We start from the raw sequence: 19,009 nt of genomic DNA, 5'->3' as shown, positions 1-19,009 counted from the left end.
TCCTATGAGTATGCACAACCCCTGTTTCACCCACTGGCTGCATCTCCCTGCAAAGCACCTTGGCAGGAAGATCCATGCGAGCAAACCATCTTGGTCTGACATGGAGGAAGAGCAAGGAAACTGAGGAGCAAACCAGGGTGATGGGTCAACGGAGAAAGGGATGCACGAGCATTTACCTTCATCGTTGATGTAGGCCTCGAAATCAAAGGTGCTGTTGCTGGTGAAGTTGCTGGCGATGCCATCAGTGAAGTTGCCGTAGAGCGTTGTGTTGGCCAATGTGTCATTGTCTAGCTCCAAGTCCCCCAGCAGGGTGTCGTTGAGGGGGGGCCACCGCACGCACTTCTGCCGGAGGTTCCCCATGAAGAGCTGGAGACCAACTAGGGCGAACACACTCAGGCAGAAGACGGTGAGGATCATGACGTCCGAGAGCTTCTTCACCGACTGGATCAGAGCCCCAACGATCGTCTTCAGCCCTAGGGGGGAGGCGTCACTACTGAGCTAATCGCTCGTTTGCTAATTGTGGAGAATGTGCTATGGCGTTCCCAAAAGGTGCTGGATCTGGGGGGGACATGTGGTATCACCAAGTTCACCCCATGCGTTCAGACCCCCAGCTCTGTGCCCCATGTTGCATCCGAGCTGCCCCTCTGTCTTCACACATTGCTGGGCAGCATAAACCCTTCCCCCAAAACTGTCACCCTTGGACCAGTGCCAGACAAGCCTCCCCGTGGCAACCTTAACCTGGGTATCACAAGCCAAAGCCCACCCCAGCCTGGCAGCCATCAATTCCTTTTGGCTTTATGTTTTCCCCCAATGCTACAATCTGGCCTTTTTTGGCCCAAACCACTAGCGTAGACCACTTCGCTGTGGCACATGGAAAAGCTATTTGCCAGCCCAGCTGGAAGATGCTGAGCACTGCTCTCAGCTCCAGAAAAGCCTCTGTGGTCCAACACCCCCAGGTGCTGCTGTCCCAGAGCCCAGCCGGTCCCCGCAGCCTGATCTCTTCAAGCTGGAGAAACCCCAACGTGTCCGAGTGAAGGTGACGAAGCGACATCTGCATTAAACATCAGGATTAACTCATCTCTCCCCCCAGCATCGCTGTGTTCTCCACAGAGGAGGCTTGCCCACAGATCCTCGGTGGGCTTTTGACATGGAGGATGTTGTTCCTGTCACCCGAGGTCTACAGGGATGATGGGTGATGCTGGGACATCCTGATGTTGATCTTAAAAACAGCTCTGAACACAGAGCTTTCTCACATGGAGGCAATTCTCCAAAGATGCATGATTTTTAACCCTGTCATCATGCCAGTTCCCCCCCTCCCCAAACTATTTAGGTAAAACCCTGTTCTCCAAGGGCTTGTCTATGTTGGGAAACTGCTGAGGACAGCCTTTCTAAACCAGTTTATTTTTGCAACTGCTATTTCTGCAGAGCCTCTTGGGGGGATGTCATTCCAGAAAGAAGCAGCAGCTTACTTTTTGCTAAATGCCATTTTTAGCCTGTTTTATGGAGGCAAAACCCATTCAAATACGAACCCTAAAGATCTGGAAACTGCAGGGACACAAGAATTTATTCACCCCGAGAAATTATCATTTGCAGTTCAATCTGACGCTTCTTCAAGGGGTCTGAGCTATCATTTCTGTGAGCTTGCACTAGGTGGTACCAAAGCAGGGTATTGAAATGGCATCAGATTTGGGAAACAGCCATCAGAGGTATTTGATAACGTGCTCCTCGCACTGCAGGCTGGATGTGTGGGGTGATGTTAAAACTCGCCATGTGGCTTTTGCACTAATACACATTAAATATCTCAACCCTAGAACCAGAGCAGGCTGGGGACAAAACTGCGTTTACGGCTCCAAGGACCAAGCAAAGCGTATCGGTTAATTGGGCCCATAAGCACAACGTGAGCACAAGCCCACTTAAGGCATCTCCAAGGAGCCCTAAAAACACCACATCCATCTTGTCAGGTGCTTTCCCTGGCCAAACAACTGAGTGACCTGACCCGAAAGCTGAATTATGTGGAAAATTATTTATAAGTATCAAATACCTTATTTCTTCTGTTTTCTCTTAGAGCTGTCAAAAGAACAAGGAATTGCTGTGAACTGTGGGAAAACCTGAGCTCAAGGAAGGGGAAGATACGGAGAGAAGACCCCTTCTTTAAGTCCCACCTGGTATCACGGTGATGGTTTTCAAGGCGCGGAGGACGCGGAAGGTCCTGAGAGCAGAGATGTTCCCCAGGTCCACGAACTCGGTAATGTAGCTGCGGGACAGGAGAGGAAAGGACTTCAAGGGATCTGCCAGGCACCCACCCCCCTGTTTCTCAGCCCTCCTCCCCAGGGTCCCCCCTGGTTGCAGTGTCCAGACCCGCTGTCCTCCCCCACCCCACCAAACTCACGCCATGGAGATGACCATGAAGTCCAGCCAATTCCACGGGTCACGCAGGAATGTGAAGTTGTCGATGCAGAAGCCTCTCGACAGTATCTTGATGAGGGACTCGAAGGTGTATATCCCAGTGAAGGTGTATCTGAGACAGGAACGGTGACTCAGGGGATGCTCACCAGGGTCCAAGGGCCAGCTCAGGATGAGGTTTTGTCCACCTCTTCCAGTGGGACCATCTTGGGGAGCTGAGTTTGGGGGCTCACGGTCATGGGCTGCTGGGTTCTTGGGGTGCTTCGGCATGGGGGGAGGATTTTACCTTACCTCGTAAGGCAAGTTGGGATATCTTGAGGTACCAATCCCTTGGGTGACTATTCTGCAACACCTCTGATCCCTGCTGATGTCCCACCACCGCTACGCTCTCTGTGAAACCCTGCTGAGACCTGATTGTGCAGAACCACTGCAGAAAATGCTGGATTTTCCCCTTCTCACCTGGGGCTGGTTGTCCATGCTCCTTGGACTGGTGGATCTGCTCAGCCTCTCCAGACTATTGTTATCCCACTGCTGACCCGACCTGACCCAACCTGCTCTGCAATGGTCTCCTGTCACAGGGACCCCACCAGATTTTGGGCAGCTCTGAAACACTCCCACTCTTTGCAATGCCTAATGCAGAGCGCGGACATCCCTTCTGAGATCAAGAGGGCCACCAGCACCTCCCAAAGACACCTCTGCTCCTCTGAAGGGTGCCTGGATCCCAACATCCCTCTCTCAGCCTTGGTCCTGTCCCTCCTGAGGATGGCCCCTATGGCTGGGGGAGGTCATGGGAGGCAGGGACTTACTCCACGTTCTTGGACCATGCTGGGGGGTTGCTCAGCGTCATAAACACGCAGTTAGTTAAAATCGTGATCATGATGAACATGCTGAATAATTTAAAACCTGGTCAAGGAGAAATGCTGTGGCTGTTGCCTGAATTCCCCCCTTCACACGGTTATGAAGCCAAGCACCCCTACTCCTCTTGTCCTGGCTCCCACCTTGGTCCCATGCCCTCACCTGCTCCTCCCGCAGCTCTCTCCTGGCTCAGTCCTGTGCTCACACTTTCCCCTTAGTCCCCCTGTTCCCATGCACGGTCCTGGCCCCTGCCCTCCCTTTCTGTTCCCCTCCCCATCTCCATGGTGCTGGTTCTGCCTCCCTTCTTGTCCCCTGTGCTCCTTCCTCTCCATCACCCCAGGATACAGCTTTCCCCACTTGTCTGATCCCTCTGCCACAAGCATCCCCTCTTTTTCCCCCTATCCCCTGGCCACCAACCCCTGCTGCCACCAGAGCTCTGCTGGGATTACTTCCCACCCATCCTAGTGCCCCTCTTGCTCTTGGGGTCCTTTCCTGTCTTTCCATCTCTGCTTGTCTCACACCAAAAGCCCCAGCACTGCCCAAGTTGCCTCCTTCCCTGTACCCCAATGTCCTGGTTCCTCTGCCTTCCCTCTCGCAAAGCATCCTTTGAGCTCCCCAATTCACCCGCTTCCCAGATGGGACAGGATCCCCTGATGTGTAAACATTTTCCTTTCTTTCCAAGTCTCTCCAGACCTTAGAGACCTTGAACCTCTTCCTAGGAAGCTCCACCACTCAGGTTTCTTCCCTTCTCCAACCAAACTGATTCCTCCCTCCTCCAACCAAGACTGAGCTCTGGGTGCCACCAAGGTGCCCAAGGCCTTCAAGCACCCACTCCTTGGGAAGGGCAAAGCACTGAGATGGCTGGGCAGTGGGTCCTGGCCATGATGGTGGCCAGCCCAGGAGATTTGCTCACCACACCATCACGCAACACTTCTCTCAGCCCTCTCCCAGGGCTGCTTGCACTCTGAGCATCAGGGTTTGACCTGGCAATGGAGCAGCATCACGGAGGGCAAGGATATGAATGGATAAGCACTTTGATGGCTCCTCTGCGGATGGGGTGGAAGGGCCCCAGCAGGTAGAGGGCAGGGGTCGCCGAGAAGCGGAAGATGGACTTCCCTTTGTTGAGGACTATGAATGTCTGTGGAGAAAAGAGAGGAGAGAGATGGGTTAGCCCTTCTGCACACCCCTGAAACACCCATGGATCAAGTGCTGCCATTAGAGGCGAGACCTCTATGTGTGCTTTGGATCTCCAAAAGCTCAGGACTTTGCCGAGGAACAGATGCTCTGCTTTGGAGGAGAAGCAACCACAGCAGTCTGGGGCTGTGGATCACCACGATGGGCTCAGCTGAGACCCTGGGGCACGGTGGAAAGAGGAGGAGGTCCGTGCTTTGGTCTTTTTCTTGGGACTTACATCTAACGCCAAGTCTACCCGTGGCCTAAGCTCTGCCCTCACCTTCTTATCCTTGTAGAAAGGGTCCAGGTCCTCCAGGGGGGTCCCGATGAGCTCCAGCGGTGGGTCACCATAGATGAGGGGCAGGTTCTTGCCAGCTTCTAGGTCGCTGCTGGGCTTGATCTCCTCTTCCTCGGGCAGCTCCACTTGCTGCCGCTTTACCTTGAGCGCCTCTGCCTCGGCGATGCGCTGCTCGATGGCAGCCAGCGAGGCGGGGGTGAAGGGGCGGAGGTTCTCAGGGCCCGGGATGTGCGGCAGGCCAGCCATCCTCTCATTCTGCTCCCAGGACGCCTGCGCCCAGCCTGCTGGGGAGAGCGGGACTGAGAAGGCAACGCCGGCTGGTGCCGTTTTGGGGCATTTTTGCTCAGCCCTTGACGCCAGGTGATGGTGGGATCTCGGTGGGTTTTTGCAAATGGGTTTATTGCAGAAATACTGAACTTGCAAGAGAGATTATTACGCATGGATTGCTTGCAGACAGAGCACCCTGCGTGCTCCTTCTCCTCCCAGACCCCCGTTCAGCCTCTGATCTAAAAGCACCATGAGGGTGAGCACAACACGGGCTGAGCAGTTGGTGTCCCTGGCACCAGCTGGCTGCTGTCAGACACGCAATTTCACAGCCTAGACAGGGCTGTTCAACAAAACAAAACAAAATGAAACACCTTCAGCATCAGTGGCACCGCTCCAGCTGTATCCCCTTTGCAATACGCTGCAAGGCTTCGGCAGCTTTCCTCTAAGCAACGCGTGGTGCTCAAAGCAAGAGGTTCCTCAGCCAGAGGAGCTCAGTCCTGCAGAGTCAGCGGCCATTTCACAGCACCCGTCCGTAGGAAACACGAGTAACCTGCAGTGCCAGATGGCTCTGCTCCCAAGAGGAAGGGGTTAAAATCTTATCTTGAGCCAAAAAGCAAGGCAATAATGGCACTTTCTAATGTTACAGAGATCAGGATGACTCCCCAGACAGGAATAGGATGGGCCATTTGGGAGAGATAAGGGTGGCTCCACTGAGCAGCAGAACAACAAAAAGGGTTGGAGAGAGCAAAATGGGGAGGAGACGGGTGGTTGCGCGCAGAGGAACAGGCTGCCGTGCCCTGAGCGAGGCCAAAACGCCTGGCAAAGGCTTCCTAGACACGAGAAAGGTTCTTGCTTGGAGTCACCTTGCCTCAGCTTTGCCTCGGTATACGTTCGACCCATAAACACCAGCTTATCTCAGAGATGAGCCCAATATACCATAACACTTGATCCTGCTTTGCAGGGTTACTGGGATAGATGCACCTCTGTGCCTCACCCTCCCCAAAATGAGCATCCCACTGGCGAGTGGCAACTCCTCCATGCACCAAAACTTTACACGATGCCATTGAGCACCTGCCCCCCCAAAAAGCTTAAGGATCAATGCTCCTTACAGCCCCAGCCCTGCCATGCTGAGAGCTGGAAACCTTCAGCCCTTTGTAATTAAGGGGAACTGGACATTTATAGCCCTGATGGAAAGAGAGACTCTGGGTGCGTAATGGCATCGACACGTTCCTACGGTGATTATACAACCAAGTGATAAAAACAATGGCAAAGGGAGGTATTGATTTCAAGCAGCGCAGGATAACTGCATTTTAGGAACCACTCTATTGCTACTGAACTGAATCTCGGTGTGCAGAATGGATTTTCTTCTGCCAAGGGCAGGCGATCCCCACAGTAGCACAGTGTTGTGGGGGTATTACTGCTCACCCCCCATCGCATCCAGCCCCAGGGATGAAGCAGGGACTGGCCCCTGGCTGCAGCATCTCTTGGGCAGAGACCACCTTCATCACTGTGTTTGAACAGCCCCTTCGTGGCTCCAGCACCAGGGCTTTGATGCACGTTCAAAATGCCGCTGTTAGAGGGATGGCAGCAGCTTGCTGCGTTTTGGAGCAGGGCAACCTTTAAAAAGAAAAAAAAATCAAGCGGCAAGAGCACCAATTTTTGTATTTAAACCTGTTTTAGAAGAGGGAGAGTTTTGTCCTTGCTGAACGGGGTTATCTAATAGGATAAACCGAGTCACATCACTGCAAAGTGGAGTCCAGCACTGCCTACAACCCAGCTTATGGCCCACACTGCTGCAAAACGGAGCGCCTGGAGCAGCCACCCCAGAGGGGCACAGCCCCATCTCACCCCAGGCCTGCTGGACCCCAAAGGTGGGACCTCATCAAAGCAAACACAAAGGGAATTTTTGCCACCATACCTCTCTGTGAGGGAACAGTGCCCACGGCAGCGGGTCAGCAGGGTACTACCATCGCTTCTTCTCATCCAGAGTTATCCTGGATTTACAGCCATTTCATGCTCTACTTGAGCAGCTCTGGAAACTTGCCCTTTGCATTCCTTTGATACCGGTGGCCTCAAAGCTCAAGCCAAAAGCACAGGGCTGTGTTTGGCTCTGTCACCCCGGGTCCCACCGGGGATGCACTGATGCACACTCAAGCAGGACCCACAGCACCCATGGGGGGACCAACCCACCCCATCTCCTGGGAACGCCGAGGACTCACAGCTCGTTGGTCTAGGCAGCCCCAATTTCCCTGGAAATAAGGTTTTGCAAAGCTGTAAGGGCAAGCCTGCGTTACGGGCCATGCCAGCGCTCTGTAGGGCTCCAGCCCCTCCAGCAGCACACCGCTCTCCAAGGCTTCGGTGCACGGGGTGCTGCATGGCCCACATCTTCCCTGGAGCCTCCCGCTGGGTGCTGCCCCTCCAAACCCCCAGCAATGCCCCGTCCCCGCTCCCTGCGCCCAGCCTGCAGTCCCAGCGGAGGTGGCTGTGCCTCCAGCTGCCACCAGCGATCACCGCCGGAGTCAGGTTTCTGCAGCCCCATGACTCTGCTCATTCCTCCCCCAGCAGGAGCGAGCGCAGGAGGGAAGCTCGAGCAAGCAGCACCAGCTTTGCTCGCGGCCCCTGCCTCCTCTTCCTCTCCCTGGGCTGAGGCCGTTGTGCCGTGCCACGCCGATCCGGCTGCCGGGGGAGCAGCCCCCCGCAGCACCAGGCGCGGGGCTTGCGGCACAGGGGGAGATGCTGGGGGTTGGCAGCACTGCCCAAGGCTAAGCAGGGGGTCTTCAAAGGGGACGTTCCCCTGGGCACGGAAAGGCTTTGTGGCTTTTTGGGGGCTTTTGCAGCATCTGGTCCTGCTCTGACCCCTTTGCGGCCATCCAGAGATAGCGGGGATGACCCCAGGGAAGAGGATCAGGACTTAAGCCTGTGTCCAGCTCCCACACACCGCAGCCCTGGAGCCATCAGCATCTCTGGTTGATGGCTGCTTCCCAAAAGAGAAGGAGCCAAGAACCAAACGCAGGCTCTGCGGGGGGCTCGGCTCAGCACCCCTGTCTCCCCGTGAGCCCAGTTCCCACCCCACCAGTGTGTGTGGGATAGACAGCCAGGTCCCACCACCCCGAGGGAAGTGGCTCGCACTGGGACCAGCCACCCCCAGGCACTGGGACGGGGCGAGCAGCCCCTCTGCTCCCGGCCTGGCACATCCTGGCACATTTATAGCAGCTGCTATAAATAACCAAGATCAAACTCTTTGCGCCTCTGATAGGTAAAAGCATTTTGGGCGCAGCAACAGGTGCTGCCCTGGGCACAGATCTCCCTCCTGGTCCCACGGGGCTCAGCCCCAGCTCTCCCCACAACCTGGGTCCCCCCAGAGTCCCTTGAAGGCAGACTCTTGCCCCAGCAGCTTTCCTGCTAAGAAATCAGTCACTTAAAATGTCTCTACAAAGCTCTGATCTGCTATTTATTGCCTTCTTAAATTTTGGACTCCCAGCTGAGCTGGATAACTCCTTTTTACTGTGACACACTTGAGCCATTGCTTTTGGACCCACTGCCCGTGTCCAGCACCTTGGCACGCCATGGACGAGCTTCTCAACCCCCAGTTCAGCATCAGCAATTACCAGCAGGCAACTGGGAGCAGCTCCCAGCTCAGGAGTGCAATGGCCTTCACTTTGATAGAAATTCAGCTTCCTCTGATATTTTTGCTACTCTGAGGCCACACAGATGAATCAGCCTCCAAAATAACAGGAGTGGCTTGGAAGCTACCAGAGATGCTGTGTAATAGGTTCTGTATAATCAGGACAGACAGAAGGGCCCTGTCTGGGACTGCTTGGAGAGCCACCCATCCAGAATCGGCACTTCATCCCTGCACAGAAAATAACCTCCTGCGGGCTGAGGAAGAGGGGGAAGGACTTTCCTGGCTGCTGTGTGCAGACATGTGGCTGTGAGGACACAGGGCGGCTGGGTGCCACCCCCCCTCCTGCTGACCCACGCGGGTGCTGGGCTCAGCCCATCACCCACACTGCAGGGCTCTGCTCCTCCCTCCCAGGGCATTGCTCTGGGAGAGCATCTACAAAGCCGGTCCCCCAGCCTGGTAAGCCCAGAGAGATGCACTTGTTCCCCCACCATACTCAGGGCTGGGTTAAAGACAGGTATGACTGGGCTGTCTCCGGTGAAGACATGCTGCTCCCGAGAGATCTCAGCACTACAGGTACCTGGAAGGAGACAGCAGTGGGACCCCCGAGTATCTGCAGCGTTGCAGCAAGACCATCAAATATATCTTGAGGAGCTGCCCTTACCCATCTGCAAACCTGCCCTCAAGATTCATCCTCTTACCAGGAGACACTCTGGAAAGACCCCAGAAGAGGCTCATAGGAACACAAGTCCAGGGCAGAAAACAACCTGAATTGTCATCAGCAAGTGTAAATCAGCTTCACTCACCAAGAAACAGCAGAGCCAGGTGATGCTCAGCCAAGCGATGGCAGTGCACAGCACAGGGGGGATTCCCTGCAGCGGGGATTAGCGTGGAAACAAGGAGCTTATGCACCAAAGCCAACAAGCAGCCAGCACCAGGAGAGCTGGTGCCAGGGAGCCCAGAGCTGGCCCACATGCTCGTAGCTACGAGAAGTTAATGCCAGGGGAGATAAGCCAGCACCTCAAGAGCTCTGGAAACCAGACCCTGTTATGCGCACAACCCAAACCCATCACAGCACACAGAAAGCACAGTCCTGCAGCACCCCCTCCTCGCTACCTGCACCCCAAATCCTCCTGGGACACACCACTTCCAACCCAACCGGCACCTAGAGGCCGATTGCACGCAGGACAGCCCAGCCCTCTCCATCCCTCGCTTATTTATCCCCATAAGGACACGCAGGGTGGGGCAGGATGGTGCAACGAGGACCAGCTGGGACCGAAGGGTTTGGGGATGAGTCACAGCTCAGTGATGGGCTCTCAGTCTGGCGCATTCCGAGGGCTGCTGCAAGCACCATCCATCCTCCGCTGCTGATCCCCGTGGCAGCCGTCTCGCTCGCTCAGGAGGGGCCCGGGGCTGCGCCATGGGTCTCGCTCTCCCAACCCCGCTGCATGTCCCATGAAGCTCCCCATAGCAGGTCCCCTCTCCACCCCTGCACGCGTTAAATAGGTTTTTAGAAAACAAAACCACGTGGGCTAGGAGATCTGCTGCCAGGAGAACACGTACTCGATTCAAACCCAGCCCAAGGGCACGGACACTCGGTGCGGTCAGGACAGCATTTATATGTCCGCGGAGGACAGGGAGCTTTGTGGGGATGATTAAATACCGGAGTCCTTATCCCCTCTGCATTTCCCGCCTCCACACGCCCAGTGGTGGGACCGTGGGGGAAAGGAGAAGGAGCAGGGCCAAATCCTGCCACGGCGCCTGGCAGGGCAGGGGGACCCCAAACAGCTCCGAACCCCACTGGGTGCAGGCTGCGACGCAGGAGGCGACGTCGGCCCTGCGCTGCGGCGGCCGTGCCATTCGCTGCTGTGGGTTTCCTTTGAGCTTCAGGATATTTGTGCTTTTTTTTTGGTGATGCTTGAGTGCATGGGGTGACGCGGTGCTTTGTTGTCAAGTCTGATGGCTGTAGAAAAAAAAACCTTCCGGCATGGCCCTAGGGACGTCACGGCTTGAAAAAGTCCTAGGGGGTGTTTATTTCCTACCGTATTTTCCCCAAGTTTTGAAAAAAAAAGTGGGGAAATTGAAAAAATCTAATATGAAATGGTTTTTTTCTGCCCACAAATAGCACGGGGGGGGAGAGATTGGCTTGAAGTCGTGCACATCGGTGATTTAATGGCGTGCCGAGCAGGGCCTGGAGCTGCGTTAGCGTTTTCGAGATTCTATGAGTTTCTAGCAGTTACTAGGATAAACACCCTTCAGTTGCGCCAGACAAAATTAGCCATTTTATAAACAAGTTTATGTCCCTTTCTGTAACATGATAATGTGCTATTTAGGAGTCTGATGTTTACTATCCCCAGATATATTGTCGTCCCTTAATGCTCTGCTGTAACCACATTACCAAGACTATCTGGAAAGATATGCGGAGTCTCCAAAATCTTCTTCTGCAAACAAATGCCTCCTCCAACGCTGCTGTGGGATGCCGGATCCCCACCACCGCGGCGGTTCTGAGCCCACCGTAAACTCGCTGTGTTTTTAAGCCGCCCTTTTTTAAAGGCAGCTGGTGCTAAGTTTTCAGGAAAAGTAAATAACACCAGTAAAAAAAATTGAGAGAGTCACCCCAGTCCTTTTCCCCACTCTATTTTCAAATAGCGGTGGGCTCAGAAGACTTAGAAAGCGAGAAAAAAATTAATTCTTCATTTTCCAGTATTATCCTTTGAATTGCTGAGTTTCTTAAGTGCTCGGCTGGGAAATCCCATGGGCTGCGTGGCTCAAACACCAGCCTCTCCCCTGCCAAGCCCAGCGAGCACCAGCGGCTCCGTTAATGACACATCCCCCGGGTCGACTCCTGTCACCACCGTGGTTTTTTACCCTCCTCTCGGTGTATTTTGTTCCTTTTCCTGACGCGTGGCCCAAGCCAACTGCCGCAGCGGGAACGCAGGATGCTTCCAAGCAGCACCTGCCATCCCGGGATCCTGCCTGCAATTGCTGCCTGCAGTTTGCCCGATGCCAAGCAAAAGGGATGGTCTGTTGAAAGCCCTTGGAAAACAATGCCAGAGTAAGCCCAGCGCCGGTGGATGCCTTTGCCCAGCCAGACCGAGGGGACTGAGATGCTGCTGCAGCAAGTTCATGTTCTTCGCGTGCCATCGTGGTCCCCCAGGTTGGTCCAGACCAGCCAAGGTCACTCTAAAGCAGCAGGAGCAGTGCCGGTATAGCTGCATGGGCCAAATATAAAAGCGTATACTTGATTTTAAGCACCAGTTGAGGTCTTTGCTGAATGAGATCAATGCTGCGGGAATGATGCTGCTCCACTGCTTTCTGCCCGTTGGACACTGCCATTCTCGGGCAGACCAAGGGGAGGTCTCCGAACGCTCTCCAGCACCTTTCCTGGCAGCAGCCAACCCAGCCCCTGCCTTGCGATGCACTTTGGGACAAGGACACCCGCGAGCTGAGGGCTGTGCCGGTGCTCGGGGGATTTACATGGAGCAGGAGGAGGATGCGCTGCACAATCCCGTGTTTTACGGCACATTGCAGCAGCACCTTCAGCGGGGCCCCAGCCGCGATGGGTGCTCTGCATCTGCCAAACAAGGTGCTGTTCCCTTCCCCAGCTCCTTGCAAAGACGCGGCTGAGCCCGTGCCATCGCTGGCTTCCTTTGGAGAGCCAAATCCTTAATGCTGGACATGCTGAGGGGGCACCAGCCTGCCCCTGGGACATAAACCACTAACCCCCCAAAAACATGTGCCCTGCAGGGGTGCCTCCACTCCTGCAACTGGCATCGTAAGTGGCATGGAAATTAATTTCGTACAATTCACTGATTGTTATTGACCTGAATTTACTCGAACGCCAGCGCTGCAATGCCTGTTTGCCCGCAGCCCTACCAAGGGTACCTTGATGTGCTTGAAGGAGGGGGTGGCATACATAGGCTGGAAGCTGTGAAGTCCTCAGATACTCTCCTGGGCCACAGATGGAAATAGGAGGTTGCAACACCCTGCAGCAACGCGCTAACCCCCTCCTGCCAGGAGCCGGGGGATGCAGCGGGGGGAACCACCCCGTCCCCGCTGCCTTTCTGTCCCTACTGACCCCCGGGAGGGGATCGCTGGAAGGGGACATCGGGCGGATCACTGCTTGGGTTTATTTTGGGGGGGGTTTGGCTGCGGTGGAGGCTCGGGCAGGCGGGGAAGGGTTAAAGCAGGGACCCTGCGCTCGCCCACTGCCCACTGCCTGCACTCGGGTGTCATCCAACGCTCCAGCTCCTCCCTGCCAGCAGCTCTCATGTCAGGCTTGGAAAAGATCTGAGCGGTGCTGTGAAGGCAGCGAGGGGACAACGTGGGGGAAGGGAGGGCGGCGTGGGGCCGTAACGACCTGCTACCCCCCACGGGGTCCCCCAGACTCGGGGGGTCATGGGGGGCAGCGATGCAGCCACCTCCAGGGGATGCCAGGAGAGACACGGCCCCACCGGCTCCCATAGCGATCACCAGTGAGCAGCGCTGGCAGCAGGTCCCAGACCTGATGCTCCCATGGGATTTGCAATATCGTGGTCCCTGCAGCGTCCTGGGGCTGGAGGATGCCCATTTTCCCAGGCTCTGTACCCCGATACCCCGTACCAGACCCCATGCAAACCAGGACCAACACGGAGCACCTGCGGCCATCACAGACCTCCCCATGCCCAGCTCCGGGCGCTGAGCCCCACACCTCAGCTCTTGCCCTCCACCTCTCGAGGGATCTCATTCAAATCCACTCGGGTCTGGATAACGGCGACTCGAAGATGAGATGTTCGCAAGGGCTGTATAAATAACCAAGGAGGGAGGCAGCTGGACAGACAGACAGGCACAGAGGCTGAGCGCCCTTCCCGGCATCTCCGGAGCTATAGCTGGGATCTTTGCCCTCATAACTCCCCAGAGCATCCACCACATTCTCCCCCTTCCTCTCCTCCATATAAATGACCTTATTAGTCCAACCCGCTGAACACAGAAACGATGCTGACGGCTCGCCATTACCTGCTGCCGCTCGCTCTCCTGCCCCCAAATCCAGCAAGTTTCCCTGAGTGAAGACGGAGCTGCCCGAGCAGCTCCATGGGGCCCTTCTGCCCTGAATGATGCTCACCCTTACGCACACACCAGAAAATAGAAAATGCTATTTACATATTAGCAGAGCCAAGTCAAGGCAGGACTCTGTGTTCTTTAACCAGTTCCCATAAATGTGCCCCTTTCCCCCCCGAACCGTTATAACCTCAGGCACTTCCTTAGCAAGGACCAGAGGAGGCAGCTCCAGCGCTCACAGCATCAATCCGTCAGCTACATGTGCAGGATCTCTCCCGTGTAACGGGACCGATCGGGTGTCCCGCTCTCCCCAGGGTTTTATGGACTCGTTGCCCCTCGTTGATACCTGCTGTTACATCTTTTGCAGTGCGTTTGCTTGCTGCATGCCCAGGCCGATCCTTTGCACCTCTGTCAGCAGCGGTGTGGGCAGGGGAGGAAATGCTTGCGCTTATCCGCAAGCTTCACTCCGCAACTCAGCACCGGCTCCGGGGAGCGAGGGAGCAGCAGTGCAGGATCTGGCCAAGAGGGCTGGCTGCTGTTGCCAGGGATGGGGGGACCAGGGCAGCCGATCGTCTCTGGATAGACCCCGAAACGGCACTGGGGGTGCACAGCGGTCCCTGCACGTGCAGCAAGCGATGGGAGCTTTGCACAGCCCCGTGCACCCACTGCAGGCAGGGTCCTGTGGCCAGGTCAGAGCTGGGGAGGTGGGGGGGGGGGGGGATTCAGCACCCAAAAAATGAACCAAATCCCACCCTGGCACTGCCTGTTTCTCTGCTGCCCATGGGGGGATCCAAGCCCTGAACCCCACATTGAGCTCACCCTGCCGCCCCAGCGCCCCGAAGCCGTTGGCTGTGTGTGCGCACCCCGCAGCCCCCGTGTGCGGAGGGGGGAATGACGGCCTCCCACCTCTGTCCCCCCCGTCACCGCTGTTTCGGCACGGCAGAGGGGTCCCACCTCCTCCCCACCCCCCCGTGGGGGTCCCTCCCCGCTCCCCGCGAGGGACAGGGGCTCTGCGGGGACAGGCGCCTTCCCGAAAGGAGACACTGCGAAGCACCCTGCAGACCTTTCCTGCAACCTTGGCTTGGCCAAGCCGAGGTTTATATTTAGATCTCCAGGAGGAGAAGCCAGGAGAAAGGCGACTTGTGACTTTTAAGCCCTGCCTGTAGCTCCCTTCCTCCGGGCGGGAAGGTGGCTCAGAAACCGGTTGCCTGTCACATCCCCCGCTGTCCCCTCTCATCCTGGTGGCAGGTCCGTGGCCACCGAGGGTCTGGTGGCTGCTGGCACCCTCGTCCCCACGCCTTGCCTGTGCCTTTGCGGGGACTTTCACCCCCTGTCCCGGGCTGTTTTCCATGCAGGGGGGTCTAGCAGGTGCCTGCAGCCTTAAACACCACCCCAGCGACCGCGGGGGCCGTCCTGCTCCCATCGACCTCCGGTGCTCGGGCGGTGAAGCCCCTGGCATTGCCTGCACCGCTCTGGGCACAGTGAGAATGACAAACCTGGGGACATCCAAGACCCCGTAGACCCTGCCCGGTGGCCTGGCATCAGCCCAGGGCTGAACCCGGTACTTACTGTTTGGTGGAGAGAGTAAAATCCCAAGGAGAGACCTTTTAGGGCCAGAATTTCCCTCTCCTTCGACTCCTGGAGGCTTTGGCTCAGCGAGTGCCTGTTGGCAGAGCAGCTGCTGCTGCTGTCAGATGGTCATGAGTGAAACCTGAGGACATGCGGGGTCCTTCAGGTAGCCTCGGCCCCGTCTCAGCTGTGGCATTCGTCCCCCGCCGCGCCAATCATGGGGCTGGCGGCGCCTGCAGCCCCCGCGGCCGCATCTCCCAGCGCTCCCGGGGTCCCGCGTGCGCGGAGCCCCCCTGCGCCGCGGCCACCCTGGCCATGCCCGGAGCCGGGGACACCGGCCACCCGGGGCGGTCACGGTGGCGGAGCAGGGTGTCCCAGAGGTTGAGGTGGCTTCGGGCCGGCTTTGGCACCAAATGGGACGTGGGGAGGTGGAGGGGAGGTGGGAAGGGACCCTGGCCAGCACCTCCCCGTCTCTCTCTCCCAGAAGTGACATGCAATTGGAAAGAGCAGCGGGACAACTGCGAGGGTGGTGGTGGGGAGTCGGTGCCAACCCCGCTGCCAACGTCGTCTCCGAGCCGGTGGCTCTTTGGGAGTGTTATTCCCGTCGTGCAGCACCCAGCACCGGCCACGGCTCCTCCTCTTGCTTGCAAGTGAGGGGCGGCTGTCATTTCTGCTTCATTCCCCCCATGCCCACCCGCTGCTGCTGCCTAATTTTGCACCAGCACTGTGTTTCTTTGCATGCCAGGAGCATCCGATGGCCGGGACGGTCAGCAGCCGTGCGGGGTCACCCCACTTCGACACCGGCGTGCCTCGCCCTGTGTCCCTTGCCACACACCCTGCCCGAGGGGACCCCAGTGGGTCTGAGCCAGACCGGGGTGGCATGGGATGGTGCAAAAGGGAGGCTTGCCATGTGGTTGTCTCCCCTCTTGTCCTTCCTGACGGGGCCTTTGGGTGCTCTTCGCATGCCCAGGTAGTTGCAGGGTGCGTAGGGTGCACAGAGAGCACCCGGAGTTGGGAAGAGAGCACGGAGAGGTGCCCAGCTTGCAGGGCTCACCCCTTTTGGGGTGCACAGGGCTGCGCGGGGAGTGGACCAACCACCCCAGCACCCAGCCTGGTCAGAGGGGACTCATCATCTCTCCAACACAGCCGGCTCTGTGCAACTCTTCTGCTGCTCGTCTGGTCCCAAAATACCCTGTAGCAACTTTGCCATGCTGGCATGGGCTTTATTCGAGCTGAAGCACCTGCCCCCAGCCTGGCATCCCTCGCTGGCACGTTCCCATGACAATTCGCCTTTCCCTGCCTCCAGCCCCTCACCCGTGGGGCTCCCTGTGCTTGCCGGCATCCCATGCAATCAATAAAACCAGGGCCAAGACTGTAGACCTGAGCACCCAGGGAGCTGGGAAGTGAAGTTCTTTGGCTCAATTCTGCTTTTCACTCAATAATTTTCCTTTTCTGTTCAAGACAGTGTAAATACGGCAGCCCAGGAGACTGGGATCAGCTCTGGAGGGAGAGGTCGTGCAGCGTGGGACAGAGGATTAGCTCCGTGCGGGAGATGCCGAAGGTGGGCTTTGGGAAGCAAAACTTTGATTTTTTCAATTAAAAACCAGCCCCAGGGCTCTTTTTGCTGACTGGGAGCCCAGGCTGGGCTCAGAGTGGCTAAAACCAAGGGAAGGAGGGAGTGAAGAGCCCCACGTTAGCTCCCAGGGGATTGCTGCAACCAGGACAGGGAGTGTCGGGAGCCCGTCAGGAGCTCAACAGCAAAGCAACATCCCGTACCCGTGGGCAAAGAGCATCCCCCATGCGTCCAACGGTCAGTGGTTTTGGCTGGCGAGGAGGGCAGGGACAGGGACGTCCTCCCACTGTGGCTGTGGGAACTTTCCACTTGCTCCGTTGGCCACAGCAGGGAATTCAGGGGATGCTCGGCGGGTCCCATCAGCTGCCAGCTGCCCCAAACCCAGCCTTGTCAGAGCCAGGAAGCCTGTACAAGCTGCACTGGTCTTTTTTTGCTTTGCATATGGCCTAGAGCAAACCTGGGGTGAGGCACATGAGGGTGGAAACCCCAGGATGTGGCTCCTGCTCTTCTGGAAGCCGGGGGCACCCCGGGGTGCCCAGCCAGGTACTGGGCAGGCACAAGGGCACAGCTCTGCCTGCAAAACCAGCTAAATCCCAACCGGAATGGGAGCTTGGGGTACCCAGGGGTACTCGTAACACTCGTTTGGGAGCAAAACCCGTGCCCTTGGGGTGACAGGGTGGGGTAAGGGCAATGCTTGGCACAGCCTGCGGGACCCTGGGGCGTTTGAGGTGCCTTGGCTCGCACCTTCCCCTGAACCTGCTGGTGCTGGGTGCACCCTTACCCTTGCCCCGCCGTGGGGCTGGCTGCATCTGTGGGGGCTCTGTGGGGCCAAGCCCTGGCTCTGTGGGGCCAAGCGCAGGCAGGAGCTGGGCAGTCAGAGCTGCCCGCGCTGGGCAGGGGGGAAACAAGCTGCACCAGCGAGCCGGGGCGCGGGGAAGGGGCATTCGCAGGATGAACTCACCGAGCCGCAGAGCCGGGCACGTCCTGGAGCAGGGGTGAGGGAGCGGGTGCGGGCGCTGGCATTGGGGGCACCCTCGGCACCCAAGCAGGGTGGCCTGGCGGCCCCGGAGGAGCAGGGCATGCGGGCAGGGAAACAAGCAACAGGCAAAGGCACAGCTCTCCCAGCCCTGAGCCTTATTCCCATCCCCATCGCCGATTAACCCTCACCTGGCCAGGACTGCCGAGTGGGGACCCTGGGGGGTCCCAGCTCTCGCTGATGCCTTGGGACACGTGTGGGGCTGGGCGCACGCTCCCCTAAAGCGGCACGGCCCCTTACCTTACTCCCCGGGTGCTCTCAGGGCCCTGGGCAGAGTCATTGGGTGCTGGCACCCAGGGCCAGCAGCCGGCAGCCCCCGGGCCATGCTGGGGTCCCTCCACGCCGGCTGAGCCTGTGTCCAGGGCGGTCTGTGCGGGGCCGCTGTGCGCGCAGGGCTGGCACCCCCGGGCTGGCACCCCCGGGCTGACCCCCCGGCTCTGATGTCGGCGCCTGCGGCGGTGCTGCGGGGCCGCAGTGCCACCCACCGGCTCCAGGCAAAACACCCCCCTTCTCCCGGACACCCCTCTGCCCCAGGGGAGGACAAGGGACCCCCGGCGCGGGCTGAGCGATGGGGACGCCAGGCTGCTGTGGCACCCCGGGCCATGCCGGAGGGGAGGTGGGGAGGAGACGTGGCCCTGCTGTGCCTGGGCTCAGCTATCCCGGATACGCAGCTGGCGGGCATGGTCCGTGCTAGAGATAGAGCTAGCTCTTTGGGAAAGCTTTCCTGCAGAGCGAAAGCAACGCAAAGCCCCCGCGGCGGTGGCACGTCAGCCCTCCTGCACCCGCGGTGGGCTCCTGGCTTTGCGGGCTCTGACATGCCCTGGGGAGACCACAGGGTCGATGCCCAGCAATCCCCAGCGGGTCATTTGGGGGGCAGGTTTAGCACCCAGAAAGGCCCATTTGCAGCTGAAAATACATGCAAAACCCAGTGCTTTTCAAAGCTTTATGGCAACTGTGATATTCCCACTGAGCATCCCCAGCCCTGGTCCAATCTGCTGCTGCTTCTCACATCCCTGCCGAAACAGCATCTTCCTCGCTAATGATGGAGAGAGATGTTTATTCACCTGTGGTCTCTTCACGGCTGCACGCAGGCATTTATTTGACAGCTGCCATGCTCCTCTGGAGGTTTCCTGGCTGGCAACGCAGGATGTTGCTGGTCCAAAGGGTCGTTTAATG

At 57.7% G+C, this 19,009-nt stretch overlaps 1 protein-coding gene across 2 annotated transcripts in view; it reads right to left on the bottom strand.

Moving 5' to 3' along the window:
- The window catches only part of SCN4A (sodium voltage-gated channel alpha subunit 4), a 44,023-nt gene extending 28,702 nt beyond the window's left edge, over window positions 1-15,321 (bottom strand). Inside the window, exons 1-7 of one of the 2 annotated variants that reach the window (XM_075523017.1) lie at window positions 15,225-15,321; window positions 4,712-5,010; window positions 4,278-4,396; window positions 3,210-3,299; window positions 2,390-2,518; window positions 2,163-2,254; window positions 177-473 (exon numbers count right to left, since the gene is read on the bottom strand). In XM_075523017.1, coding sequence (XP_075379132.1) covers window positions 177-473; window positions 2,163-2,254; window positions 2,390-2,518; window positions 3,210-3,299; window positions 4,278-4,396; window positions 4,712-4,975 — 991 coding nt within the window. In that variant the 5' untranslated portion in view covers window positions 4,976-5,010; window positions 15,225-15,321. Of the gene's footprint in view, window positions 1-176; window positions 474-2,162; window positions 2,255-2,389; window positions 2,519-3,209; window positions 3,300-4,277; window positions 4,397-4,711; window positions 5,011-15,224 lie in introns of those variants that run through there. The other variant, XM_075523016.1, reaches the window with a different exon arrangement.
- Window positions 15,322-19,009: the final 3,688 nt, after the last annotated feature.

The sequence above is a fragment of the Mycteria americana genome, chromosome 22, assembly GCF_035582795.1.
Source record: "Mycteria americana isolate JAX WOST 10 ecotype Jacksonville Zoo and Gardens chromosome 22, USCA_MyAme_1.0, whole genome shotgun sequence".
Taxonomy (NCBI): Eukaryota; Metazoa; Chordata; class Aves; order Ciconiiformes; family Ciconiidae; genus Mycteria; species Mycteria americana.
Note: the sequence above shows the minus strand (reverse complement) of the source record. Positions and strands in the feature narration are given on the sequence as shown.